Here is a 27,086-nt window from a genome sequence, read left to right on the forward strand (position 1 = left end):
GAGCTTTTTAAAAAAAAAAAAAAATTGGAAGAAGCAAGACACAAATTGGTGGAATAAAGGGAAAAGCCAATAGGCAATATAAATAACAAGCAATATTTTAAAACTGCAGCACTGTCAGAACAGGAGACACCAAAGGTAAACAGAGCAATTTGAGGACCATTTCATTTGAGTATTCATTTCCAATGTTCCATATTGGCAATGAAAATATTTGCAAATGTCAACCAGCTGTTATAAAATTATAATTAGTAAGGTTTGATCCTCCAAATGTTACCTTTTATGATGAGATGAGGCTTTGAGGTAATCTGTTCACAGAAAGAAAAATACTTGTTCCTTGATATTTTTAACAGTGGAGATTTTGATTTATTTTTTATTTGAGGAAAACTTCCCATTTAATGTGGCAGACTTCAGTAGAAGTGCTTGGGAATTGTTTCACTTGATCAGCATAAAAATTAACACTAAAGGTAAAATGGAAAATTGCATTGAATAAGTCCATTGTGGTGTTGGCATAAACTGCAGTTTTGCTCTGTGGATTTCAAGGTTCACGAAATTTTGATCACAGAATTACAATACAATGGGTGTGTTTTTGCAGTGTGTATTAGGCTTGAAAATGTACACAAAAAAATGGCAGAATCTGAATAGGTGGAACCTTGTACAGGTAATTAATTTTGTAATTCTTAATAATCTCCACCATAACCTTTTTTCATCCTCAGAATGGAAAAGGAGAAGAACAAATTGTATGGAGTAAAGTGTTCTGTTGTAAGCAGAAGTTCTTATTGACAGCTTACCAGGTGGCACGCTTCAGTTATGCCTAGTATTAACTGCTTTGTGTATCTTGCCCACTCCATCATTACGAACTAAAGTGTAAGTGTCAACTGAGATCAGGATTTGAATTTTTATCTCCTTATGTGAGCATCTGACGATGGTGTGTTGTGGCGACCATGCTTTACTGTTGTAGTTACAAGCCACCTGACCATGTTGGAGTCTGCCTTGAGCAAGCTTGACTATTCAAAATAACCTAGCCATCAATCCTTGCATAGTTTGAGTAGTTCAACAGTTGCATCATACATAAGGGAATGCACACAGTGCATTCATCCATTATGAAAGTTATTGGTTGGATAAAATAAGTGCAGATAAGGAGATTTTATAGAAGAAAGAAATTTAATGACATGATCATCTTGAATTTTTGAAGTGGGTCTACTTTTAGGTTGGGGATAATATGTTGGCCTTTTACACGTAAAATGACAAATGAGTGTTAGAAAAAAGGTTTGCCTTTTTTTCATGGTCAAGCAAAGAATATTAACATAGAACAGTACAGCACAGGAACAGGCCCTTTGACCCATGTGTCTGTGCCAAACAAGATGTTCAAATCAAACTGAAAATGTGCTGCTTGCACTTGATAGGTATCATTCCATCCCCTTTACTCATGACTGTTGAAAAGCCTCTTAAATGCTATTAATGCATCTCCTGGCAGCCCATTCCAGGCACCCACTACAGTAGTGTAAAATATTTCATGTGCATGTCCCTTAAACTTTCTTGCCCTCAGGTTAAACAGGAACCTTTTTAGCCATGGGTTTCCCTCTGCCTCATCAACAGGTCACAGCTGCATCTCTCCCCTTTTCTCGCCAGGATGAAAGTGAGATTTCCCTTATTAGCCCCTTACACCTCACATGCCTCCACATTGAGCAGATCGTGTTCTGTGATTTTGGTCACCTGCAATGATATTCCACCATTGTATCTTTCTGTCTTTATTCAACAGTTCAATAATACTAAAGACACAACTTTGTGATTTGCTGTTCCATTTCTACCAATTACTTCCCTTTTCATAGTTATGGAACCATGGAACTAAGTGAGATGCAGCACTTTGCCCTTTCTTACTCTTTCCCTTCTCTAGAGACCCAGACTGTCCTTTCATTTCTACCAATTTATCTTGTTGCATTAATGTTCACGCTATGCTCTATACTACATTAGAGAAATCGAATGCAGATCGAGTGACCACTTTGTAGAGCACTTCTGTTTAGTCTGCAAAAGTAACCCTGAATTTCCAAGGACCCATCATGTTAATTTTCCATCCACTACAAGATCAGTTTGTGGCTAATTGAATGGCAGAATAGGTGAAAGAGACTGCATGTTGTATTCTTGCTTCTATTTATTGTATAAAGATGTTGAGAATTAATCACTCAATTTTATTCTGTTTGAATTTTATCGAGGTGTTTGAAGTTCATGGGGCAGATTGTTTATGGAAGTAAAAGTTATTTGAATGAAGAGAAGGCGGTACATTTGTTTTAAAAATTAGTTTAATGATGGAAAAGGATACTTTGGTGACTGGAATGATTTTGCAGGGTTTCTTGTAGGACCACTTTGTGATCTCTGTTAATGAGGTACAGAAAGAAGTTTGCCGATGAGATCAAAAATAGTATGGTGAATAAAAGAAGGGAAGTCAAAGGCTGAGCGAAGATGCTATTTGATTGGAGAAGTGACACAGGTGGCAAATGGAGTTCTGCTCATAAAAATGTGAGTGCATTTGGGGAGGGCAAAGAAATTATAGGATATTTGGTTGGATTCTAACAGTTGTAGAGGAATACTTGAGTGTGCTACTGTACCACACATTGTTGAAAGTGACATGCCAGGTGGGCGTAGTTAAGAAAGCAGAAGGATACTTTAAGCCAAAGATGTCATTATACAGGGAGGTCGTATTTGTTTTGTCTAATGTGAGTTGGGGGACCAGTGGAACCTTGTACACTGATAAGTATAAAGTAGGAAAATAGTGCAGAGGATTTTTCTGGGGCTGCAGATGTTTAGATCTGAGGAGAGTCTAACAAGTATTTCAAAATGGGTCGTTCACACCCCAATTTAGTGGGTTGCCAATGTGAAAGGGGCTTAAATTGGAGTTGTTTACTTTTAACCAAAGGCTGAGGGGAGATCATGTAAAATCATGAGCAGCTTAGATTGAGTAAACAGGAATGACCAATGTCCTTTAGTAGAGAGGACTTTCATTGGAGTAGACGGATTGGGTGCAAAAATTTTATATAATTTGTTGGAGAAAAGAGGGCAGTTAAGGTTTCACTCGATGACTGATAAGAATTGGAACTGTGCCAGAAGGTGCCTACATCATTTTTTGTGTCTGCTTTTGTGCTGAAAAGCCATAATCTGTGGGACTGTGAACCATGCAAGAGCCATGAAGTGGGAATAACCTTGTTCATTTTTGGCTGGCATATGTATGGCACATTAAAGTTCTAAACATCAGTACAGAATTATCGAAAAGCAATGACAAAAAAAAACCATGATTAGTTCTGATCCTGTCTGGATATTAGAAAATGAATGACTTGTATCGTTTTGCGTCAGCCACATCAATTATTTATCCTTTCAAAGAAGTCATTTGTATATCTGCACTGTATATTGAAAAACCTGTGCATGGAACTTGAGCTTCTTTCATTTCCAATTTGCAAAGCAGAATTTTTCATTGCTATAGTAACATCTCTTTTTCTAGCATGTAGTAGTGCATGTGAGATTGGGACATTCCGGTTTGAAGTATGCCTTTGTGGGAGAAAGTTCATCTTTGACGTAGTAGTGTTGACCTTTCTCAGCTGTGGCATTTTTGTGATTCCTGCAAGCACATTTTTGTTATTAGACAGAGGTTCTTCCCCCAAGTGAAGGCACCAGTCCAGGAAAATAATCTTCAAGTTACAAAATGTCTACGTCTGCTTGGAAAAGAGGAGGAAAATACTGTCTATTTGTGTTTTACACTGGACGTAGAAAGTAGCTTTCAATGTCATTCAAGTTGTAGTGGAATGCACTCTAAAATAGGCCAAATGGATGCAATAAATCAGGAATGAAATGAGAAACTGAAAATGTTTTGAATGATCAACTCAATAAAAGAGCAATATTTTTACTTCTCTGCAAGTAACAATTTAATATGTACAGCAAACTATTGAAAAAAATTGTTTTTTGTTTCGTCAGACTTTATCTTAGTTAAGTGAATTGACAGCACCACTTCCCCGACAACCAACGACAACCACAAAATATCGTCCATCGAAGCACTGCTCAACAACCACCAGCATTGGCATTGTTTTTCCCCACTCTTGCCTATCAGATCTTCACTCCCTTGGTCCTTTTCTTCACCATTCTGGTACCTTGCCTTTTCCTTGCTAATGTAGTTCTCACTGACATTGTATCACTAACACTCCCTGAGCTCCTCTGCCGGCATCCTCCCTCACTTGTACCATCGCTCATTTTCTTTCCTATTCTGATGTGTCTGAAATATTCAGAATATGCAAGTCAACATAAGAATATCTTTTATTCTGATGTTTGAGTTGTCATTTTTCAAACGTTGCATATTAAATGAAAGCAAATTGGAATTATCTGTTTATACTATGCCTTTCAATCACAGTGGACAGAAAACTCATGGTCTGATGGCATTCGATAACTTTTTTCTTGACAATGGTATGGTTTATCATTTGCATACGAGCAACTCAAATTGATCAAGTCTGTATCCGTGTTCAGATTAACAAAGGTAGGTCAACACCAAAATGGAAACTCCTTTGCTCTTGCCTACCTTATGACATAGGAGGCCATTTGAGACTAATTTTCAACAGAATAATCTTGTAAGTTCCAATTTCTCCCCAGCCACTGCTTGCCCTGTGTAGCTGTGTCACTAATTCTTGTTCAGTGCTCCTTTGATCCTTTTGCCGTCTAACTACAGAAGTCTGTTAATCTACCAGAATGTTGTGGGATGTGTAAGCAGACTGGAATAGCAGAAATCAGGTTTGAAGGTGCATCCCCAGAGCTATGAAACACAAATATTAACTGCCGTATTACTCTGTTGGGTATGTGTTTTGGATTGCTAAAATAGTGTATTGAATAATGGGACAGATTTTCCATTCTGAAACCAATATTAAATATAGGACTAAGCTGTTTGTGTCTGGAAGCCTGGTTTCATACCTCAATATTCAATTTATGGGGGCGTCATGTAATTTTGTAGGGTAAGGACAAGGAACCTAATCCTCCTGTGAAAACTTAAAAAAAAAGTTAGGTTAAATCATGTTCTGATCGATTAAAAGTTATTTGAAATACATTTTAAACACATGCACAACATTTCTAGATATGTCTCCTAAAAAAATAAAAAGCTGCTGCTTCCTTACCTGGAGCCCAACACTATGAGAAGACAAGAAGAGAAACCTGAGAAGCAGGGAGCGAGCAGTGACTTTTGATGCAAAGAAAGCATTTGATAGGCTGGAATGGGATTTTTTGTTTAAAGTATAAGACACATTTGGGTTTGGACAAACTTTTATAAATTGAATCAAGGCATTGTATAATAAATCCAAAGTGAAAGTAGTAACTAATGGATAAATGTCTGATCCATTTTATTTGGTGAGATCTAGTAGCAAGGTTGTCCCTTATCTCCAGCCTTGTTTTATTAAGCAATAGAGCCACTGGCTGAGCTAATTAGGAGTGATTTAGAAATTAGGGGTTTAAGGTTAGTCAGGAAGAGTACAAAATCAGTTTATTGCAGATGATGTTTTGATATACCTGACTGAAATTGCATTTAAATTTGGAACAATGTTGGAAAAAAATTCAGGTTATAAAATAAATTGAGGTAAAAGTAAAGTTATGCCTCTTACTCAAGGAGTTTATATTCTCTGTTGAAGAAATACTCAATTTAAATGGCCAAAGAAGTGATTAAAATATTTTAGGGATTCAAATAGATAATAATTTAAAAAACATATAAATTAAATTGAAGAGATTTAATAAAATTGATCACTTTACAATAACATTAGTCAGTAGAGTAAATTGTATCAAGATGAATATTTTTACAGATACAATATCTTTTTCAATCTTTACAAAAACTGCTTCCACAGAAGGTTTTTTTTTTAAAGAGCTAAACAAACACATACGAAAATTTCTTTTGGAAAGGTAAAATGTCAAGAATATCTATAAAAAGATTAACATGGAATACAATCTGGGAGGTTTGCAGCTTCCTAACTTTAAGAATTCTTACCAAGTTATTCAACTGAAATTTCTCACTTCTTTGAGGGATCTAGGAAACCAGCACGGGTCAATATAGAGATGGATAAAATAGAGAAATTAGCAGAGGAATTTGTATATAAATGGGAATCAAAGTTAATAACTTGTGTGGGGGGGGGGGGAGGGGAAGCATCATTGCTTAAACATTTGATTGCCATTTTAATAAGGTAAACAATGAAATTGGAATGAAAGGAAGTATATCACCTAAGATGCCTTTGATTCAAAATAATCTAATACTTTTTACTAAATGATAAATTTTTAAATATTTGGTCTCATAATGGTATTAAAAATGTAGAAGATTGTTACGAACAAGGTCAATTGATATTATTTCAACAATTAAGAGATCAATATGGAATAACTTGACATACACTTTTTTTGTTATCTTCAATTGAGAGGATATTTGCAGGAAAAATTAGGACCAATAATGTATTTACCACCTTGTAGTGAGTTGAAGTTCTCATTAGGAGAGGTTGTAACTAAAAAAAATTATTTCTGCAATGTATCTTTTATTACAAGCAGGTTCTATTAAAAAGGAGTTCATAAATCCATACAGAAATGGGAGGCAGATTTAAATATAATTGAGAAAAGATGGGAAGGTCTCTGTCAAGAATGTTCGATGAATATTATAAATGTTAGGTACAATTTAGTTCAATACAATTACTTCAATTATATTAAACACTGCAAAAATTGCTTAAAATGAAATCAGATTTATCAGATAAATGTTTTAGATGTGAAGAAATAGGAACTTTTTACATTCTACTTGGTCATGTTTTAAACTCACAACTTTCTTGGTGGATTTAAGAAAGTTTCTAGAACAGATTACTGGCATCAAAATCCAGATTTATTTTTATTGGGGAATATGGAAGGAAAAAGACCTAAATTAAAATGATTATTTTACCAAGTGAGATTTATTAAAATAGTGTTAGCAGTGGCAAAGAAGTGTATTGCAGTTACATGGAAAGATGCGAGAAAATTAATATAATTTTAGAAATATTCTATTTTCTTACAAATTTGGAGCCCATATATTCAAAGTTTAGGGACAAATATCTAAAAATGTACTTTCGGCCTCTTAATACCTGTAATTATCTTCTTCCCAAAGTTGCGACATAAATAATGTAAGATCCCACTGTGTGATCCAATCCATTTTTCTCTTTTATTTTTTCTATTTTTTTCTATAAAACTAAATTATATTTATTTCTATTGTTTTATTCTTAGTGGGAGGGAGGGAGGATGGGGGGGGGGGTAAAATTACTATGTAATCTTTGTAATTTTTAATCAAATTTTGCTTATGTAAAATGTATTAATTACATGGATGGAAATTTTAAAATAAAATATTCAAAAGATTCAATTTGTTATCATAGTAATAAAACAGTGTCATATTACATGAAATTGATATTCCTGATGACCTCAACGGTCGAGCCATCTATGGTCAATGGAGCGTGGTCCCACACCCTGGGCCCTGCTGAAGTTTACAAACATTTCTTTGGTTTTTTTAATTTTCATATAAAGGTTGTTAGTTCAGCACCAGTCTGTTAGCGACTGGACCTCATCTCTGCATGCTGACTCCTCACTCTTACTAATAAGGCCCACCATGGTCATGTCATCAATGAACCTGATGTGTGGTTCAAGCTGTGTTTAGCTGCGCAGTCGTAGGTCAGCAGAGTGAATAGCAGTGAACTAAGCACACTGTCCTGGTGGATCCCTGTGCTCAGTGTGATGGAATCAGTTAGAGATGGGATCTTGCACCTGCAGTGGTTGGCCTTGTGCTGCTCGCCAACAGGATTGTATGGTCTGCTGCAATACTCTTTGGCTGTTCAGTTCAGTAGAAAACCTGCCACTGTGTTTAAAACTGACTCAAGGATTCCAATCCCAGTTCAACCAATTGGAGACATTTTCCTTAGGAGGAAGCTTTTTTTTCTGCTTGCTTATTTTAATTTGGAGAAACAGCACAGTAATAGGACTTTTAGAGCTAGAGCCTTCGCGACGCAATTGCACCCATGTGACCGATTAACCTACTGTTACGTTGTAGGCCAGCAGCAATAAAAATTCACCAAGACAGTGTTGTAATTTCCTTTGAAAACAATATTAATAACTACTAATAACATAACATTAATTAAATTAACCCCAACTCTGCGTGAATGTTCGTGTGTGTGATAACCAAATCATTATAGCTTCATTTGCATGGCACTTTCCCATCCTATGTCCCAGAAAAAGCAACAAATGTTCTTTTTCTTCTCCAAAGAATCAAATTTGGGCTCAGTCTCTACTAGATGTGGCCACCCTGTCTCTACACAGCTGTGAATGGTTGAGGCAAGTACTAGTACTTAAAGTGATGCATTAAATTAAATGGGAGCTCATAATACTACTACCATGTATTTCTTTGGAACGTGGGAACAATTGGAGAAAACCCATACAGATGCAGGACAAAGTACAAACTCCTTACAGGTGGTGGATTATAATTACTGTAGTTAACACTGCAGTTGCTTTGCGTTAATTGCTATGCTAACTATTTTGCTGAATTCTCATGCAATGTATACGTTTGTAAATATGACAAATGTATAAAAATAATTCTGAAACTGATGTTCACTTTCAATGCTGCTGATCAGACGAACAACTTTAATTGCTGTTGAACCTCAGAGACATTTCTGGCTGTCAAAGTGGCTGTGGGAGACCAGCCTTTAGTCTGCCAAAATGCCCTTTTGCTGATCGGAATCAGAATTCGTCGTCATGAACATGCCACAAAATTTGATGTTTTGCGGCAGCATTACAGTCAAAAATATTGCAATAAATTGCATTTCAAAAATAATTAGTGCAAGAAAATACTTTAGCAAATGGTTACTTTAGCAAAAGTTGCTTTCAATTATCTTTAAACATGAAAACAGAATCACACTTTAACTTAACTAACCCAACTTAACCCCCTTCTAATTCTAAGCACATGTATGTGTAATGTGTGTGTAAGTTCAGAAAAGTTATTTGATTCATAGTCCAATCTCACTTATCGTTCCTCCAAGTTCACTGGTTGCAGGCAATTCTTATACTGTGCACAGAATCTAACATTTATAAAGTTCACCAAGCTTTGGTGCTTGAAAGGTAAATGGTTACTGCTCAGGATGGTTCTTGTTAGTTTTCAGAGAGATTTGTTGTTCCAGGACATCCACAACTGATTACCTTTTAATCAGCTACTCCAGTGTCCTGCTGACGATACATGACCCTCTTAGAACAGCAAGCTCTACTCCAGATAGAAAGTGGCTCCAACAAGATCTTTCATCTGTTGCCTTTTGTAAGCAACAATCCATGAGTGAAATCTCTTGAGCACTCTTCAAAGCTCTTGCAAAAGCTGTGGAGCCGACATGTCTAGCATTAGCAGAGCTCCAATATTTCAAATAAGATCTATTTTAAAGTGTTTGTATGTAACCTACTCGAACAAACCTTTTCCAATTTATCTCCCAAAACATATCTATATACTCTGTCACACTTACCATTGACCAGTGGATGCTGTTCAAATCAAATCACAATCTTTTAAGGACAAATGATCATTTAAAGATTTATTTTAGAGGGAGGTGTTAGATTAGTCGAATTATTTTTTCAAATTTTTCCTTTTTTAGAATAAATACATAAATATGGGTTTATATGTGGTTATCATGGATCATATCAACAAATAAGATGAAAATTTATCTTTTATAAAGGGATTTTCAATTTTGTTCCATTTATTCGATATTACATTGGACACATTATGAGAAATGGATTAACTGCTAATATATAATAGAATTAGATGTATGATATGTATATATGATTATGTATGTAAATTTATAATGGCACTCAATAAAAATATTTTAAAGATTTTAAAAATATTTTAAAATAAACCACTGTCAGCTCTTGAAACACAGTTTAAAGCTTGTACAGAGCCAACAGCAGTTGGGCAGGGTGAATGGTGGAGCATTGAGACTTTACAAATGACTAACAGGGCATGTGCAAAAATGTATTGGAGCCGGCAGGAAGATGGCAGCGTTGTATAGAATTTTAGATCTGGTGTGTAGGATGACCTGATTTTAAGGTGAAATTTTTAAGTTTCTAGGATCATCCTATTTGGCGGCATATATGGTAGGAGAAAGTAAGGGAGTGTCTGTGGTTCATTGCCCACATAGAAATCTGATGGCAAAGGGTTAGAATCTGCTGTTGGGTGCTCATCTTCAGTCTCCTGTACCTTTTTCCTGATGGCAGTTGCATGACGAGAGTATGGGCTGGGAGGTGCGGGTCTTTGAGGATAGATGCTGCATTCTGAAGACACCACTTGCAGATATCGTCGATGGAGTGAAGAGTGGCGCCAGTGATGTTGCTGGCTGAGTTAATAAGTTGAGGGAAACACTGAACAGTGGAAACTTGCAGCAGGTACCATACTGGAATGAGCAGATTTATTGTGATTTGAGAGCCATTGGAAATCCCAATATTTCTATCCAAAGCTAGACAAGTGCTATTTCATTCTTCTCCCTTGTTGCTTCAACTGGCTTTGAGATAAAGTGGGATACATTTGGGCTATTATTGTTATTTATACTAAATAGAATGTGCTCTGCTCAGCTTCTGAAATATTGTTGGTTTGACCATAATGGTACTGAATTACAGTGCATGTTTCTAGTACTTTTTTTTGAGCATGACATTCGGCATGCATGTAGAAGCTGAGATGCATCGACTACTTGACACTTGTGACTGAACTTGGTTGTGAATGCTTTGGTCTTGGCTTTTCATTTCTCACATTTGCAAATGATTGGGAGAGGCCCTTGCTGTTTCTCCATTTGGGTATATTTGGGCTAAGTTTCAAGACCATTCCAAAATCAATAGTTTGAGATGATAATGAGTTTATTGTCATGCATGCAAGTACAATGTACATCGGCATCAAGAGCTTACTTGCTGCCAAAGTGCACATTAAATTCTATATGCAAAGAGATAATAAATGCAGAAATATTCAGTTATAGTGGTGCAGAAAAAATACTGGGACTTCTGTGGACAGATTGTAGTAATGGAGTAGTTACTATTTGGGCTGTTACAGATGTGGAAGAGCTTGATATTCATTGGGGGGGGGAGCCATGTTGGCTTGCACATACAAAAGGGCCACCTGAGTATCAAACAAAAACATAAGTGGCTAAATATTTGACTCTAGCTCAAAGTGAAATGTGCAAATACTGATTTGAAATTTAAAAATAAAAGTGATAACTTTTGAAAAAAATTATTTAAAATGGTTAAATGTTAGATGCATTGCAGATCAGTAAATATACTATTGGATGCATTTTGTATAATTTTTTCTGCAAGCAGCGATAATGTGAAAACAACCGCAATTGACGTAGTTGGGTCTGATAGTGTCTTTGAACTCAATGATTGACGTTGCATTGTGGTTTCTGAATTGAGTAGAAATTGTAAATAGACGAAAGAAAGATGCTGTCCTTTTCACCAAGAAACACAATATGAGTATTAAAGCTAGTGGCACAGATAAGTTACATATATAACTTTTCTCTTAAAATGGTAAAAAAAAATAAGAAGCATTCTTTGATAGCCCTTATATGAGGTTATGGTCTATGATTTTGCTGTGTAACTTGCAATAAACAAGACCTGAATAAAGCATTCTTGTCTCTTTAATGCATTAATTGACAAATATAACTATGTTGAAATATGTCAGCAATTGTTTTTAGGCATGTTTGTTTGATACATTAATCAAAAAGATCTGAAATTGCTGAAAATATAATGTTATTATCAACAGTGTGTGCAAGGGTGGGGAAGATGAAGGGTAAATAAATGAAGAGAGGAAACTGAGAAGAGACTGGGAGAGGGATCAAGAGTGAGAAAATTGGGGGAGTGGGTGCAGAGAGAGAGATCATGGAGAAAATTTGGGAAATAGCTCAAAAATTAACTGGAAAATAAATGTTTTTCAGATACCTCTGAGTGAATGATAATTTTTTTTGTTTGTTGAGGGAGCGTATAAGTAATAAATCCAAAAAGAGTACCTATCAAATAAAAGGTGTAAATGTACACCATGTAGAATAATTGATGTGAAATGTGAAGCTGCTTTAGAAGGAGAAAGTAGTGGAAACTTTGTTGCTGAATCAAACCGAGGTGTGGCTCTTTGATGCATGATCTCAGTTGGTTTGATAACTGAACATGAGTTTATTGTAGTTATGTCCATCTGCACATATGACCAAAATTTTTAAAAAAAATACTGTATATATGCTGAGATTCTTCATTAAAGGTTCATTTGTTGAATTTTTTGAAAAATTGCTTTAATACCTCATTAAGACAAGTGAATCCGACTTGTGACCAATCCGAATTATGACCAATCCTTTGATCCCAATTATGGACGTAAGTTAAGGATCACCTCTATTATACAATGTACATACTGTATGCACTGAAATTCTTGCTCCAGCTGAAGAAGTACTTTGTTTTTAAAATGTATACACATAATAAATAGTAGATTAAATAAATAAAAGAGACAATAATTATAAAAAATGCTTATTTTGATGCTGCACAGAATGGAAGGATAACTTAAGATTATTGTCTGTATTTATTGCAGACTTCAAATACTCAATCATTAATTCTTCCCCTTTACATCAGCAGACTGCCAAAGGGAAAACCTCCATACATGCGTCAATGTTGGTATTTTATTTGTAGCTTGCTGTCTCTGTGTTTGATCCTCACCTTCAAGATAAAGGGAGTTATGAAGTTTTGGATGGTATATATTCAAGAGATAATTATTCATTCTCTTCAACAGACATCAGTTATTTCATGCATTAATTTGTTGGTGATTCCATGCTTGATTTTAATCATTTTCAATCAGCATTTGTGTCACTAGCTTTCTTGAAAGCCTGTTGTGGACAGAGTGAGGGGAATGCTGTGGTGCATGTTATGTAATCTGGTAATAATTCAATGGTATACAGAGCAATAGAATTGTATTGTGGGACAGTCCACTGATGCAGGAGGTAAGCTCTGGCTCACAGCTACGGCAACCCGGGTTTATTTTGACCTCTGGTCGTGTGTGTGTGGAATTTGCACTATGATTGCTACCCAAATATGTGCAATTTGGGTTAATTGGTCACTGAATTGTCCCTTGTGTGTGTCAGTGGTAGAACGTTGGGGAAGTTGATGAGAATGCAGGAAGAATAAAATTAAATTAGTGGAAGATTAGCATAAGTGAGTATGAAATGATTGGCATGGACTCATTTAGATAATGGGCTTGTTTTGAATTTGAGACCTACGTTGAAAGAATTAAATCATTCTTGAAGGGTTTGAGTATTGTAGGTTTATGGGTTACTAGGCATGTGTTCTGGAACAATGGTGTCATATGTCAAGTTTAAATCAATGTTTTTGTCAATGAGATTGCATTTCCAATAGATGACAGCTTCCCAATGGCAAATTGTGGTGCACTGTTAGACAGAATCAGACACACACAAGGTAAAGACTGAACAACAGGCTTTAATTCACAAAAACTTCCACAGAGCCAGGTGGGCTGTGGCTGCAGCAACTCAGTGTGAGGCCTTGGGAGGCTGGTGCAGGCTTGTGTCCCGGAGGGTGATTGACACCCGACTGGGTGGGGCTTGATCCATTTAGGCCAATTGATTGACAGCCAGCCAGGTGTTGTCCTTTCCCCTTACACTCCTGCAGGTACAGAGGTTGCCCCCTGCAGTAGGCTGGTGGTGTACCACCACACAAATGTAATAGTTAGTTAATCACTAAAAACCAAACCACCAACACTGTAAAATGGAAACAGAATGATAGATACAATTGTGTATTTCAGTGCAACTAACCCAGAGTTGCCTAAAATAGCATCCTGCAGATATGTTAATAATTTTTCACTCATTTTCATTGTATTTTAAAGGTTCTCAATGTGATCTTGTCTTTGCCCAGCTTCCTGGTTTATATAATTACTGTTTTCATTGGCATCTTTCTTCCTCTCTGCTTTTGATCTTTTGCTGCATCTGTAAATAGGTTTCAGTCTGGTCTTACTGCTTTGTTTTGTCCATATTTGCCTCTGGATATAAATTGAGCCTTAAAATATTGCCTCTCAGGGTGGAGTATGTTGTTGGGGTACTATTAAGTGGCACACAAGTTTTTTCCTTGACACTTAAAATAATACCCTTCACTTTTATTATTGCACTAACTGCTGCACTGAAGTACAAATTGACTTGCCTGGAAAGCATGCAAAGCAAAACTTTTCATTTTATTTTGGTGCATGTGATAATAAGTAATTCAATTGAATTCAACTTTGCCTGCAGGTTGATGAAGTAATATTTCTTTAGAAGTTTCAGCAAAATAGCCCACAATACTTTTCTCCAATGTTGGTAATGAACAGCCAAGACGTTAACAAACAAGAATACTGAGGCATTCACAAGGCTTAGCTTTGCTTCTCTGACAGTGAGGGTTGTGCAAATTCTTATCTGCAATGAGCAAGTACTCTGGCTAATAAGGTTTATGAAATATAAATATAAAAAGGCAGGAAGTACTCTGGTATTAAAACAATACTTTTCAACTCTGTTACAAAGGATTTGAACATGAGCTACAATATTGGCTGTCATGGAACTAGCTAAATATTTGGATACCTTTTTCAGAAAATTAACTTTGGCTAGCAAACGCAAAAGCCCCATACCCTGGAGCAGGACCCTTGAGTTGAACAAGGAATTCGAAAAGGTCACCAAATTGTCCTTGAAGCATTTAAAAATAAATAAATATATATTTTACACCAGTAAAGGCAAAACACAAGGTACTCAAGTTCTGAATATTCTGGGTACCAGGTTTGATGGAACAGATTAGATTGGCAACAGGGATTTACTTGTGATGACAAATATGGAATTGCTCTGTGATTATTCTAACACCTGCCTGATCTTCTCATGCATGAGTAGATGCCTAACAGATGCATCTCTGTTCTTCCAAGATTATTTTTTGGCATGGTAAAGGCTTTCAGTGCAATCATAACTGCACCATCCCAAAACCTGTCTTTTCTCTGACAAGAACTTACTCTTTACCTTTACCTCCCTCCTTTCCTCAATCTAAGTTGAAAATCGTGTAACAGCACATATTGTATTGAAATAAATTGCTTTCATTTATTTTAACATTTTTTCCTTATAATCTGTTCATGAGACTACTTATTTTGCAGATGATCCTATGGGACTGGGATTTAAAGCAGTGGTTCCGAAGTTATCAGTATCAGGTTGGTAACCTTCCTTCAATAGTTATCCGTGGGCCTTAGCCATGTGGGGCATTATGAAAATTTTGTTTGACGATGCATGATAGTATGTTATTTAAGTACTGACTTTTTTCTTTGCAAATTCGGAGGATCAGACTGTTTTTGTGCATTGCTCTATGATTAATTGGCCATTTGTATTGTGGGATTTTAAAAAATTAATTGAGCTTGAAACAATGCTGTTAACTTTGAGATATTTGTGGATATTAAGAATTGAGACAATTTAAAATGTTATAGTTCAAGCTATTTTGCTTTCATTTGAAAATCAAGAACAGTTTGTTCACTTAAATATTCGATCAGAAATTCAAAATGTAGTTGAGCATCAGAATTTTCTATTTTCATGTTAGTTTGAAATAATTTTGGGCAATACATCACTGAAAATGCAGTTTGCCAAGATGGGGAACTGATTCAAATGTAAAACTTGGATTGTCAGGTGGTTTCATGAACTGCAGTGTTTTGTCGTCAATAAGACGATGGATCATATTATTACTTTCTATTTGCTTTAAAGTGTAGCTGCTATAATTTACCTGATATATACATCATTAAAAGAATACACTCACTCATTCACCAGGACAAAAATGAGTCGACCATTTTTATTCTTCTCTGCCTCAGCAATGAATTTTTCATCCAACAAAACACCACCCAGCCAAACCCCACCCTTCCCAACCTTCTCATTGGCTCTCTATAACTCTGATGATCTCGACACTCTGTCTCCTCCTCGTCCATCCAAAATCCATCACAATGTGGGCAGCCTTCTGAACTAACCTATGAATGCGCACTACTATTCCTGAACTTCGCACTGCTCTTAACACAGTATGCGACATCGACAGTGCCTCAAGCCTCCGAGCCCCCAAGAAGGTGACCATTTGGATCTGCCCTGCTTCATAATGATATGGAGGGCTGATATTCCGACCCAACCTCGTACGAACTGCAAGGTAGGCAGGATATGCTCCAGCTGGTAGGAATGTGACTGTTCCTTTGAGCAGATAAGTGTATCCTCCAGTTGGGGGGAAGCAGACCCACCAAATCCACATGCACGTGGTTGAAACTGGAATCCCGAACAACGAAATTTCCCAACCTTGATTTTATGTGCCTGGAGATTTTCGAGTGTTCACAGAGCAAGCAGGTTCTTGCCCATAACCTGACATCTTGCTTAACGTGAGGCCAAGTAAAGTGCTCCATAATCAGTTTGATTGACTCTTTTCTACCAGGATGAGTGAGGTTATGAAGAGCCTCAAAAACATTTCACCACTTTGTCGCCACCTCAAAAGGCCTTGATCTCCTTGTGGAAAAGTAACAAGCCAGTTTTTCACCCAATTCATCCATTTTGTCGGAGGAGACCGCGCATTGATCCAGTGATACTGGATGAGATCGGGATTGTTGTGTGCGAGCCATGGCAGTGAAATCAATAGTAGTCATCGCATCTGGACAGGGCTTTCGCTTTCCCTTGGATGTACTGTATGTCTAAGGAAAATTACAAGATGAAGTTGCTGAATTTCCCATGGCAAATAGGGATGGTTCTTGTGTGCGCGGTATGCGCAAGAGGCTGGTGGGCTGTATAAATGGTTAAAGGGCCACCTTCCAACAAAAATGGAAATGCTTCTCTGCGAGATAGATGGCTAGGAGTTCTCGCCTGAATATGCTACATTTCGCCTGACCTGGTGACCACTTGACAGAAAAGAATGTCAGAGTTTCCAACTTCCCACTGACTTTGTTCTAACATTGCCCCCATGGCACTGATGGAGGTATCCATGGTAAGAGAGAGCAAGGCATTAGGCTTTTGGCGTACAAGCATCGTAGCATTCTCAAGTGCAGTCTTCACATTGTTGAAAGCACTAACAGCATCATCACCTAAACTCTTTTTTTGGAAGCAGAATTTTTTTTGATCCCTTAAGTTGTTCAGTAAGGGGTAAGAGAGAAATTTAGAAGGTGCTAAACCTAAAATGATGCTGTCAAAATATCAATTAAAATTCGTTAAGCTCACTTTGGCTGTGACCAGGAAATGCATAGGAGTTACTTGGAAATCTGATTCCCAATAAGGTTTAGCCTGCTGGAAGATAGAAATGTATAATTGTGTTCTCCTAGAGAAGATCACCTACAACCTCAGACACAGGTATGATATATTTTTAAGAATAGCGATTTTCATACCTAAAATACATCAGGGTAAATCTTTAACGATTCCCCCTCCCCCCCAGTTCTTGAAGTGCCGAAGATCCTAGATAAGTAAGATTATTTGTCCTTTGATGAGAGTGGGGTTTATCGTAGGTGAAGCCAATCTTTTTCTTATTCTTTCTCTTTTCTTACTTATTCTTCTTTCATGTTTCTTGGGTGGAAGGGTGCCTCTTATTTTTTCTTCTTCTTTCTCGCTATTATCTTTTACTCCCTTTGGTTCAACGTGGACATTGAATTTGCATTTTATAATAATTGAATCTGCATTTTATAATAATTGAATCACATGTTGACTTTCACTTTCTTTAATATCAACGTGCTGATCGATATTTGTATTAATTTGTTAATATTATGGATATTGATGTTTTACTTTTTGATTATTCTTCATTTTGACTGCATGTTGATTGAAAATTCTCAAAATAAAGTATTTAAAAAGAAAAAAGAAATTCTTCATCCCTAAAAATTGATATAACTGGCCGAACATAACGGGTATAGGAAAACTTCATATTTCTTCCACTTCAGTTTCATAGGGAAATACCGTGCCTGGTAACTCTGTCCCAAAAAATACAAGTTCAGCAGCACCAAAAACTCATTTAGTTTGATTGATCACAATGCCAAATTCATCAAGTTTCTGGAACAGTGATGTAAAATGGTCCTCTTCATCCACTCTTGCTGCAAGAATATTGTCGATATAGATATATACAAAATCAAGGTCAGAGAGTACATAGTCCATAAAATGCTGGAATATCTGAGCTGCATTCCGCAGACTGAATGGCATTCACAGAAACTCAGATGTATGAAAGGAGTAATTACTGCTGTCTTGGCAACATTGGAAGGCTCCACCTGAATCTGATAGATAGTAAGTAAGCACAATGTATATTTTTGCAAATACATGTTTGCCGTTCAGGTTCACTGAGAATTCTTGCAAATTGGAAATGTTGTATCAGTCAGGAACAGTGGAATAGTTGAGCACACAATAATCACCATAAGGCCGCCTATCCCCAGATAATTGGAACCATGTGCAACGGCGATGCCCAGCAGCTGTCAGATCTGCAAACGATTCCAGCTTCTGCATGTGGTCGAATTCTGCTTTCACGATTTTAAGACTACGCGGGGGTATTTGATGAGCTAAGGAGCAACCAGAGGACTCCAGCTCTATGTGGTGGGTTACTGCATATTTAATGTCCCCATGATGATACAGTGGGGTCACTAGTCGAGGGAAATGCTTGAGCAATGCTCAGAAAGGGCAATATCTAGGTTGGAGGCTCATCAGAGGCATGACGGCATTGGAGAGTCAACAAATCCAGCTAACTTGCATACAAGTGCTGCTGTCCACCACAACAATTCTTTAAATCCACCAACGGTGAAAAATATGACAAAATCTGCCCTCTGCAATTTGCCACATTTGCAATCTTGAAAACCCACCAAGACAATTTGTTGAGACTGAAATCCAGCATGAGTGACCTCTGACCATATGTCTGAATGTGTGAATTGTTCACAGCCAACAGAACACACGACATATTAGGGTGTCTGCGATCTTCAGAGGCTGGGGGAAACCACAGAAATTTCTCCAGTGGAATCGAAAAGAAACTGAGCGCCTGAGAGACCATCTTTTAGGAAGGGATGGCAGCCGAAGTGTCCATGAACAGCAGTTGCCTCAATTGCTTTGCCCAGTCATTGCCACTTGTAGAAGTGGCAAGGTGGCTGGCACAGTCAGGTGGCAGTGCCAAAATTCCAGTGCGTCCAACAGATATGCTGCCTGTCGCCACTACCATGTTCTCAATCAGCACGATTGTGGGGTGGAAAACAAGTCTCTGGTGGGAACTGGAGACTTTTCCAGAGATGGAGGAAGAGGTGGCGGCTGTGCTACTTCTGCCTCTTAGTGTGAGATACCAGTGCAGAACCAAAGAAAAGTGATCAAGAACAAAACTAAAGGACATGTATTCTGAATTGTTTTCTGTGAGTAATGGATGAAGATCCTTTATTTTGTTTAATCTATCGAGATTAATGTGGTATATGATGTATTAGCCCCTGGACTTGGGGATACCATCAACTTGTCTCAACTCTTTGCTATTTTGCACAAGTTTATAATCATGTTAGCTATGTAAAAACAAGCCAACGTGACAAAACCCAACACCCAACCCCAACCAACCAAGCATCGGACTTGTCAGCCACAAACGAGCCTGCAGCTGACGTGGACATTTACCCCCTCCATAAATCTTCGTCAGCGAAGCCAAGCCAAAGAAGAAATAATTTTTAAGAAAAGTGATGTTTTGTTTCTAATCTCATGAAGATCAGATGAATTTTGTTTCATAAACACAAGCAAAGTTAGTTAACACTGATAATTATTATTAAAGCTGAACTGCAAAGATCATCCCAAAATTGCAATTATGCAAGGGCAGAAAATGTGTTGTCTGCAATACTAACAATACAAACTTCATAAAAACCAGTATTTAAAAACTTTGGTTGAATACATTAAAGGCTAGAGCATTTCTAAGTCGCTAATGTTTGGGAGCTGCATTCACAGCTGTTCATCGCGTGATTTTGGTTGTATGCATGCCTGACTGTTCTTTTGAGGATGCATGGTGCCATCACTGAAGTTCCTGGTGGATACCCACTATTTCCTCATCAATGGTTTTGGAATGAATGCTTTCATTTAATCAACTTTGTCTGGCACTTGATGTCCAGGTAGTTAATATTTGTCCAAGCTGGAGACATAGTCTTGCCAATGGATGCCAAGGATAGAACGGATAGCACACATGTGGAATTTCTCCAGTTGTTTGGTGATGTGGGTACAGAGTCCAGGTCTCATATCCATGTAGGAAAGAAGGGATGACCACAGTGTTGATTGAACAGTCTGGTATGCAGCTTTCTCAGAGCCTGGTTGGCCTTGCTGATCCTAGAGAATTTCTTTGTCCAAAGAGGCATCACTTGAGCTGATGCTCCTTAAATATTTGAAACTGTTTACATTTGTCAGTTGAGTAAGAGTCCTTATAAATCAGTCCCAGACTGAGTAGCAGCGGTTCCTGAACCTGGTGGTGCGTGTTTTGTGGCACCTTTCCCTTTTTCCTAATGGTAGCAGTGAGAACAGAGTGTGTGCTGGTTGGTGTGGATCCTGATTACTGCAGCGTTCCCTGTAGATGTTCTCGATAGTGGAGAGGGTTTGACCATGATTCCCTGGGCTGTCCATGACATTTTGGAGGGCTTTGCACTCAGGTATTGGTGTCCCCATACCAGACTGTGATGCAATTGGTCAGCACACTTTCCGCCACACATACTGTGGTAATTTGCCAGTGAAGTTGAGGCGCTGATGTGCTTTCATCATGATGCCTTTTGTGTGTTCAATCTAGGAAAGATCCTCTGAGACCATGATGCCCAAGAAATTAAATTTGCTCACCCTCTCCACCTCTCATCCCGCAATGATCACTGGATTGCAGACTTCTGGCTTTCCCTTCCTGAAGTCGAGCATTAGTGAAGCATACATTGAAGTGTAATTTTTTTTCACAAAGCTATTGGGAAAGTGGAACTTTTTTTGAGTTTTTTTTAGCTGGAATATGCTGAAGAGATGACATACTATTGAGGATTCCTTTATTGTCATGAAGACATGCAAAGGGGTGCCACAAGCCTGGCTCCCCAGCATGAAGACAATTAAGTGTCCCTTTAGAGGCACCACTCCTGCAGCTTCTGCAACCCCACAGCCTCCTTTCTACTCCATTGGCAAGTCTGAGTTCCTTATTCTGAAATGTCATTATGGTCATGAAGATGTCAGTGCTAGAGGTTCTTTGGGAGTTCTTGTTGCTCTTGGCACCCCCACAAGCAAGTGTCCAGCAGCCTGTAGGCTAACAAAGGTTCTTCAGCCACCAGTCTCCAAATGCTCAATGAAGGAGTGGATGTATGGTCTCTTGCGATGGTCTGCTGATTACCACAGCCCTTGTGACCTGCTCCAAAGCATGGGCACAGATCTCCATTGTTTCACAGATGCTTTTTTTGAAACCAAAAAAAATTGCCAGTTCCTTCCACAGGTCATTTAAAAGTTGCCCAGTGACTTCAACATTATGACCACAATGGGCTATGTTTCTGCTCCCTGGTCAGCACCACTGACAGTGCTGCTTTATCAGCTGTTCGCTTTCTCATAATTTTGGCAGTAAACTCTGAATTGATAATTTCAGAATAAATGGCAAAAAACAAAAATGTGTTATTTTGCTATTTCTTTTAAACTCCCAACTGAATTGTGCTTATCCAGCATTGGACAACTCTGGCAGATTAAATAGCAAACACAAACATTTCAGATTTATCATCAAGCCTCAAATGATACAGTGTTAGTGAAGTTCTAATTTCTCTCCCTTTTGATAAAGCTTTAGTTCCTCAGCTGTGCATGAATAGTACAGATTCTACAATGAATTTTAGATCTTTTGTTCCATCCAATTTTTATTCAAAGTGTACAAATATTACTGATGGAACTCGTACCAGTTTGAACTCATATGCATAATGGAACTGATATGATTCTACGTAAACATCAATTATATTATGTAAATTGAAAGGCAACAATTCACATTGCTTAAAACTTGATTTGTGACACAAAATTCTCATCATTAACATTTCGGTAACTTTATAATTCTTTATTGCATGACTGGAGAGCAACCAATGTTTCTTTGTTCAAAATGGGAAATAGGGATGATGTGGGATTATGAGACAACAAACCTTGTCTCATTGGTTGGGAAACAATTAGGACCTTTGGGAATACAATTTATTCTCATTTGCAAAGGCATATTCAGATTAGTGAAAGTCAGCATGGTTTTGTGCTGAGCATGTCATATCTTAAAAACAATTTTTTTTTACTGAACGAACAAAGGTGGTTGATGAGGTTGTCAACATGGACTTTAGTAAGTAATTTGTCAAGGTCCTTCATTGTAAGATTATGCAGAATGGAAAGATGCTGGGATTTTTGGTGAATCTATAGTTTACATGGTTAATTGACTTGCATGTCAAAGATGGGATAGTGATACAAGGGTGTTATTCTGACTGAAGGCCTGTGTTGAGTGGTGTTACTCAAGTGCTACTGACAACTGCAACGTCAACACAGATCCTTGCAAAACACTATAGAAGCAATCAAGATCTTGATCAATCCCTATTACTTGGATGAAAGAAGAATAGATGGGTGGGTTGGTAAGTTTTTGGATGACACAATGATTGGAAGACTGTGGACAAGTGGAGGGCTTTCAGATGCAGAAGCATATCGAGCAATTAGAGACCATGGGCAGGGAACCAGCAGTTGGAGTTTAATCTGAACAACTGTGAAGTGTCGCAGGCTGGTTAAGGGGAAAGTATGAAGTAATGGCAGAGTTATTTTTGCAAAAGATATTAATGTAAGATGTAATCTGGGAGTCCAATTCCAGAGCTCCTTGAAAATAGCAATATAAGTTGATAGGGTGGTAAAGAAGGCATAAGTAAAAGAGCAAGGAGGTCATATTGTGTAGCTGTATGACATTTTGGTTAGGCTGTGCTTTGATTTTCCCATTGCAGGAAGGATGTGGCAGCTTTGGAAAGAATGCAGAAGAGAATTAACAGGATGCTGCCTGGTTTAGAGGATATGAGCTGGAAGGAGAGATTGGAGAAACTTGTTGTTTTCTCTTGAGCTAGGAGGTTGAGGGGAGAACTTGTAGGTTTATAAAATTTTGAGAAGTACTGATAAGGTATATAGTCAGAATCCTTTTGCCATTGTAAAAAATGACCTATTCAAGAAGATATGCAGTTCAGGTAGGAAGAGTTTAAAAAGAAATGTGCAGAGCAGGTTTTTAAACATGGTAGATGCCTGAATAGGATGTAGGAGCTAGTGGTGAAATCGGATGCAGTGGTGTTTACAAAGGCTTCTGGATAGACACATTATTTTAGATTGCATACAAGCAGGTTTAGTTTCGTTTAATTTTCACTTCAGTTCAGCGTTTAATAAAATCATTCCCAAGAAGCTGTCCTTGCTGGGACTCAAAACCCCTCTCTGTAACTGGCTCTTGGACTTCCCAATAGAAATTCTAGTCTGTCTGAATCAGTAGCAGGATGTCGAACACCATCAAGCTGTGTGTTCAGCCCCTTCCTGTTAATGCTGCTGACCAATAATTGCATCACCAGATCCAGCTCCAACAGTGTCATCAAGTTTGCAGATGACACAACAGTAGTTGCCTCATCACCAACCACGATAAGTCGCACTTCAGAGAAGAGGTGGAAAATCTCGTGAAATGGTGCGAGAGTAACAACCTGAATATCAATGTGGACAGGACAAAGGAGATGATTGTGGATTTCAGGAGAATGTGGAATTACCACCCTCCACTACATATTACAATTCTGTAGTAACATAAGTGGAAAACACCACGTTCCTTGGAGTTCACTTAACTAGTGACATATAGTGGACACTCAAGATCTCCTCACTTGTCAGGAAGGTGCAACAACATCTGTACTTCCTGAGAAGACTGAAGAAGGCAAGGCTACTGGCCATCATTTTGTTAAACTTCTATAGGAGCTCTATTGAGAACATCCTGGCTGGCTGCATCACAGTGTGGTATGGTTGCTGCAGAGAAATGGATTGGGGGTCAATTCACAGAACCATAAGAGTGGCAGAGGATCACTGTAGTCTTCCTCCAACCCAAACGGGGATCTACCAGGATCGTTGTCTGAAGAGGGTGCACAAAATCACCGAGGACCCCTTCCACCCTGCATAGACATCTTTTCTGTCAGGAAAGAAATACAGGAGTATCAGAGCCAGCACCACCAGACTGAGGAATAGCTTCTTCTCACAGACAGTGAGAAAGCTGAATGACCAAGGAGCTGCTCACACTAACTATCCATGGCAGTCGTATTCATTAAGCTATTTATTTATTTGTATCTATGAATACTTGTCCTGCATATGTATTGTTTGTCTGTGGTGCATATTTTGCGCAGAGAATAGGAGAACATGGTTTCATTGGGTTGTACTTGTACAATCAGATGACAATAAACTTGACGTGATTTTTGGCACAAACAGGGTGGGAAAAAGGGTCTGCTCCTCCAGTATATTTTCTCTTCAGGAATACATCATCTTCTTTGGATCATTCTTTTCAGCCCAAGGTTTTCATTCCCATCTTCTCTAACGGGAGAATTGATTTGATGCTGGAAAAGGTTATATGCTGCCATATGTCAGCCTTTATGCACAGTTTGTTTTCTAATACCATGGATGCTGAAATAGTGTCTGTAAATTATGTTCACTCGCTTTTCCTTAGAAAGCAAAGTAAGGAAGTGATTCAGTATCATGATTACTGTACAGTTAGAATGACTGCAAAAAAGGAAAAGGGATAACAGAAAGGAGCACTTCAAACAAAGTAAACTGAAAGAAGAATTAAAAATGATAGTAATTTATGACTCCTGAACCATAACAGATTCTTTTTCTTTTTTCCTCTGTGACTTGTCTTTGTAGTCAGCAAATAAGAATTTTATGATGAGGTAATACTGTAGCACTTGTTTTTCTTTTTTAGGGAGAAGGTTTGGAAGTGATCAAATTCCAAATGATGACTTGGAATGTTATAGGAGGTAGTGTTCCTGTCTACTGGATAGATCTTGGAGAAGGATCATGAATTACTGACATGCTGAGGGGATGCCCAAAGTGAATAACTACCATGCATTTGGTGGACAGTCCCCTTTGCTAATTATAATATGTATCAGTGGTGAAGAAGCTGCAGTCAAGGAGATGAGCTTGCTTTGAATGTAGTTGAGCTGCTTCAATATTCTATGCATTCACGTAGGCAAGTGGAGAGTATTCAGTCTCAACCTTCATGTCTTGTCATTTGGTTTATGCAGGTGAGCTGGTAGTTCAGCCTCAGTTTAATTCTGGCTGGTTTATGTTGATTTCCAAGAAATTGATGGTAGTTGATTATTGCCCTCACTTTTACATCAAAAAAAAATCTTATATTCAGCAGTTCATGTATGAGATATGACTAGGTCTTCTGCATGCAATCTTCGATTGCTTCATTTAGCAGTGTTGGATATAGAATTAAGGATTGCTCAAAAATCAGCAAACACTATTTTTAATTTTATGGTGGCTGAAAACTCACTGATAAAGCAGCTGAAGATGGTTGGGCCAAGGATAAATTCCAGGGGAGCTCCTGCAAAAAATATGCTTGGAGGATTGCCCTTCAACATCCACAAGGATTTTTTTTGAGATGTAATTCCAATCATTGGACTGTTGATCAGATGATGCACATTGACATCATTTTATAAGGGCTCCAGTAAAATACTACCTTCAGACTCAGTCAGATATCTCACATCTGTTCAGATTATCTTTGATGTAGTCTGCTGCAAGTGAGCAATTGAATAAACTGTAAATACAGTTTCTGTAGTAATAGAAACAAAAAATCAAGGATCAGTGACATAATTCTGAAGATAGAAAACAAGCTTGTTTTCAGTTGCAGGAAGGGGAGGAGATGGTGATAACACAAAAGTTGACGTCTTGTTAATTACGGGTGATCTGGCTGGAAGACACAAACTCAGAAATTACTGAGAAATGAGGCAAGATTGAACAATATGAACAAAACATTGTCACAATAACTCTTGTGAATTTGTCTTGGTGAATTTTTAATTGCTGCTGGTCTAGTACACAACACCAGTTTTGAGCCCAACTATAAAGGCCAGTTTCCTGATATTGTTGACACTATAACATACCTGGTTAGCAGATGAGATTCTTTTTGTGCTCAGGCTATTGAGTTTTATTGGAATAGTTTCAGAGCCAAAGACATGAGACAACGTGGGAGTGAAATAGAGTTATAAGTTTCACCACAAAATCTGAATTAAAGGAGAATAAATGTCAGGCAGTAGGATGGAGAAAAACTGTTCAAGGATTAACAAGTGTGATGGAATTGTGTTATTATTAATATTAATGAAAATTACATATATTTATGGGTGGAAATGGTCATTCACAGACTTATACACAGGAACCATTTTGAGAGACGAAACATCAACTGGGTCATTGTTGGTTGAAATTGTATAAACAGCCATAAAAACTGAAGTGATTCTTAAGACGCTAGTGTTTGCTAAGGAGAAGCACATGTACAGGCAGCCATTCTGGTGGGTGAACTTTTGCTCATAAAATATTTTTAAAGAAAGGAATTTCAAACACTCAGGAAAAACACTTAGTCAAACAACCAGGCATTTGCTTGATAATCTGTTCAAATAAGCTAGTTCTTGCGTAAATGACCTGTGTGAACAGGTCAGAGCCCTTTGCTCATTATTCATACTTTTAAAGTGGTTTGAAGAAACTGCAAAGACGGCAGTGATATCATGTGATTTCGGCACTCCAAAAAGCTGCATTATAATATTGCACCAAGATTCATCCGGAGTTAGAAATGCAGTAGCCTACAGTCAGGCACTGTTCGTGTTGAATTCTCTTAATCTTGGGAGATGAGCAAAGTCAGTGGAAAGGAAAAGCCGCTCACTTAAGCTGTCTCTGGAAAGGGGATCATTTCACTGTGTGCATTTTCACAGGACACTTTGTGCAACACTTGCTGGGGTTGGTGAAATCATTGTGGAAGAAAGCATAGATTCTGAAACCTCCATGCAAGAGAGGTAACTTAATTGTACGAAGAAAGAGTTCACTGAAAACAACTCTACAAGAATTTTGAGTTTTGAGAGGTCTGAGGCCTCATACCTATTCCAT

At 37.8% G+C, this 27,086-nt stretch overlaps 1 protein-coding gene across 5 annotated transcripts in view; it reads left to right on the forward strand.

Annotated features, from left to right (window-relative positions):
• pde3b (phosphodiesterase 3B) overlaps positions 1-27,086 on the forward strand; it is a 151,695-nt gene that overhangs the window by 79,836 nt on the left and 44,773 nt on the right. For all 5 annotated transcript variants that reach the window (XM_069897623.1, XM_069897630.1, XM_069897645.1 and 2 more), the window contains one exon: positions 15,155-15,208. In XM_069897623.1, the coding sequence (XP_069753724.1) occupies positions 15,155-15,208 (54 nt within the window). The remainder of the gene's footprint in view (positions 1-15,154; positions 15,209-27,086) is intronic.

This window comes from Narcine bancroftii, chromosome 1 (assembly GCF_036971445.1).
Source record: "Narcine bancroftii isolate sNarBan1 chromosome 1, sNarBan1.hap1, whole genome shotgun sequence".
Lineage (NCBI taxonomy): Eukaryota > Metazoa > Chordata > Chondrichthyes > Torpediniformes > Narcinidae > Narcine > Narcine bancroftii.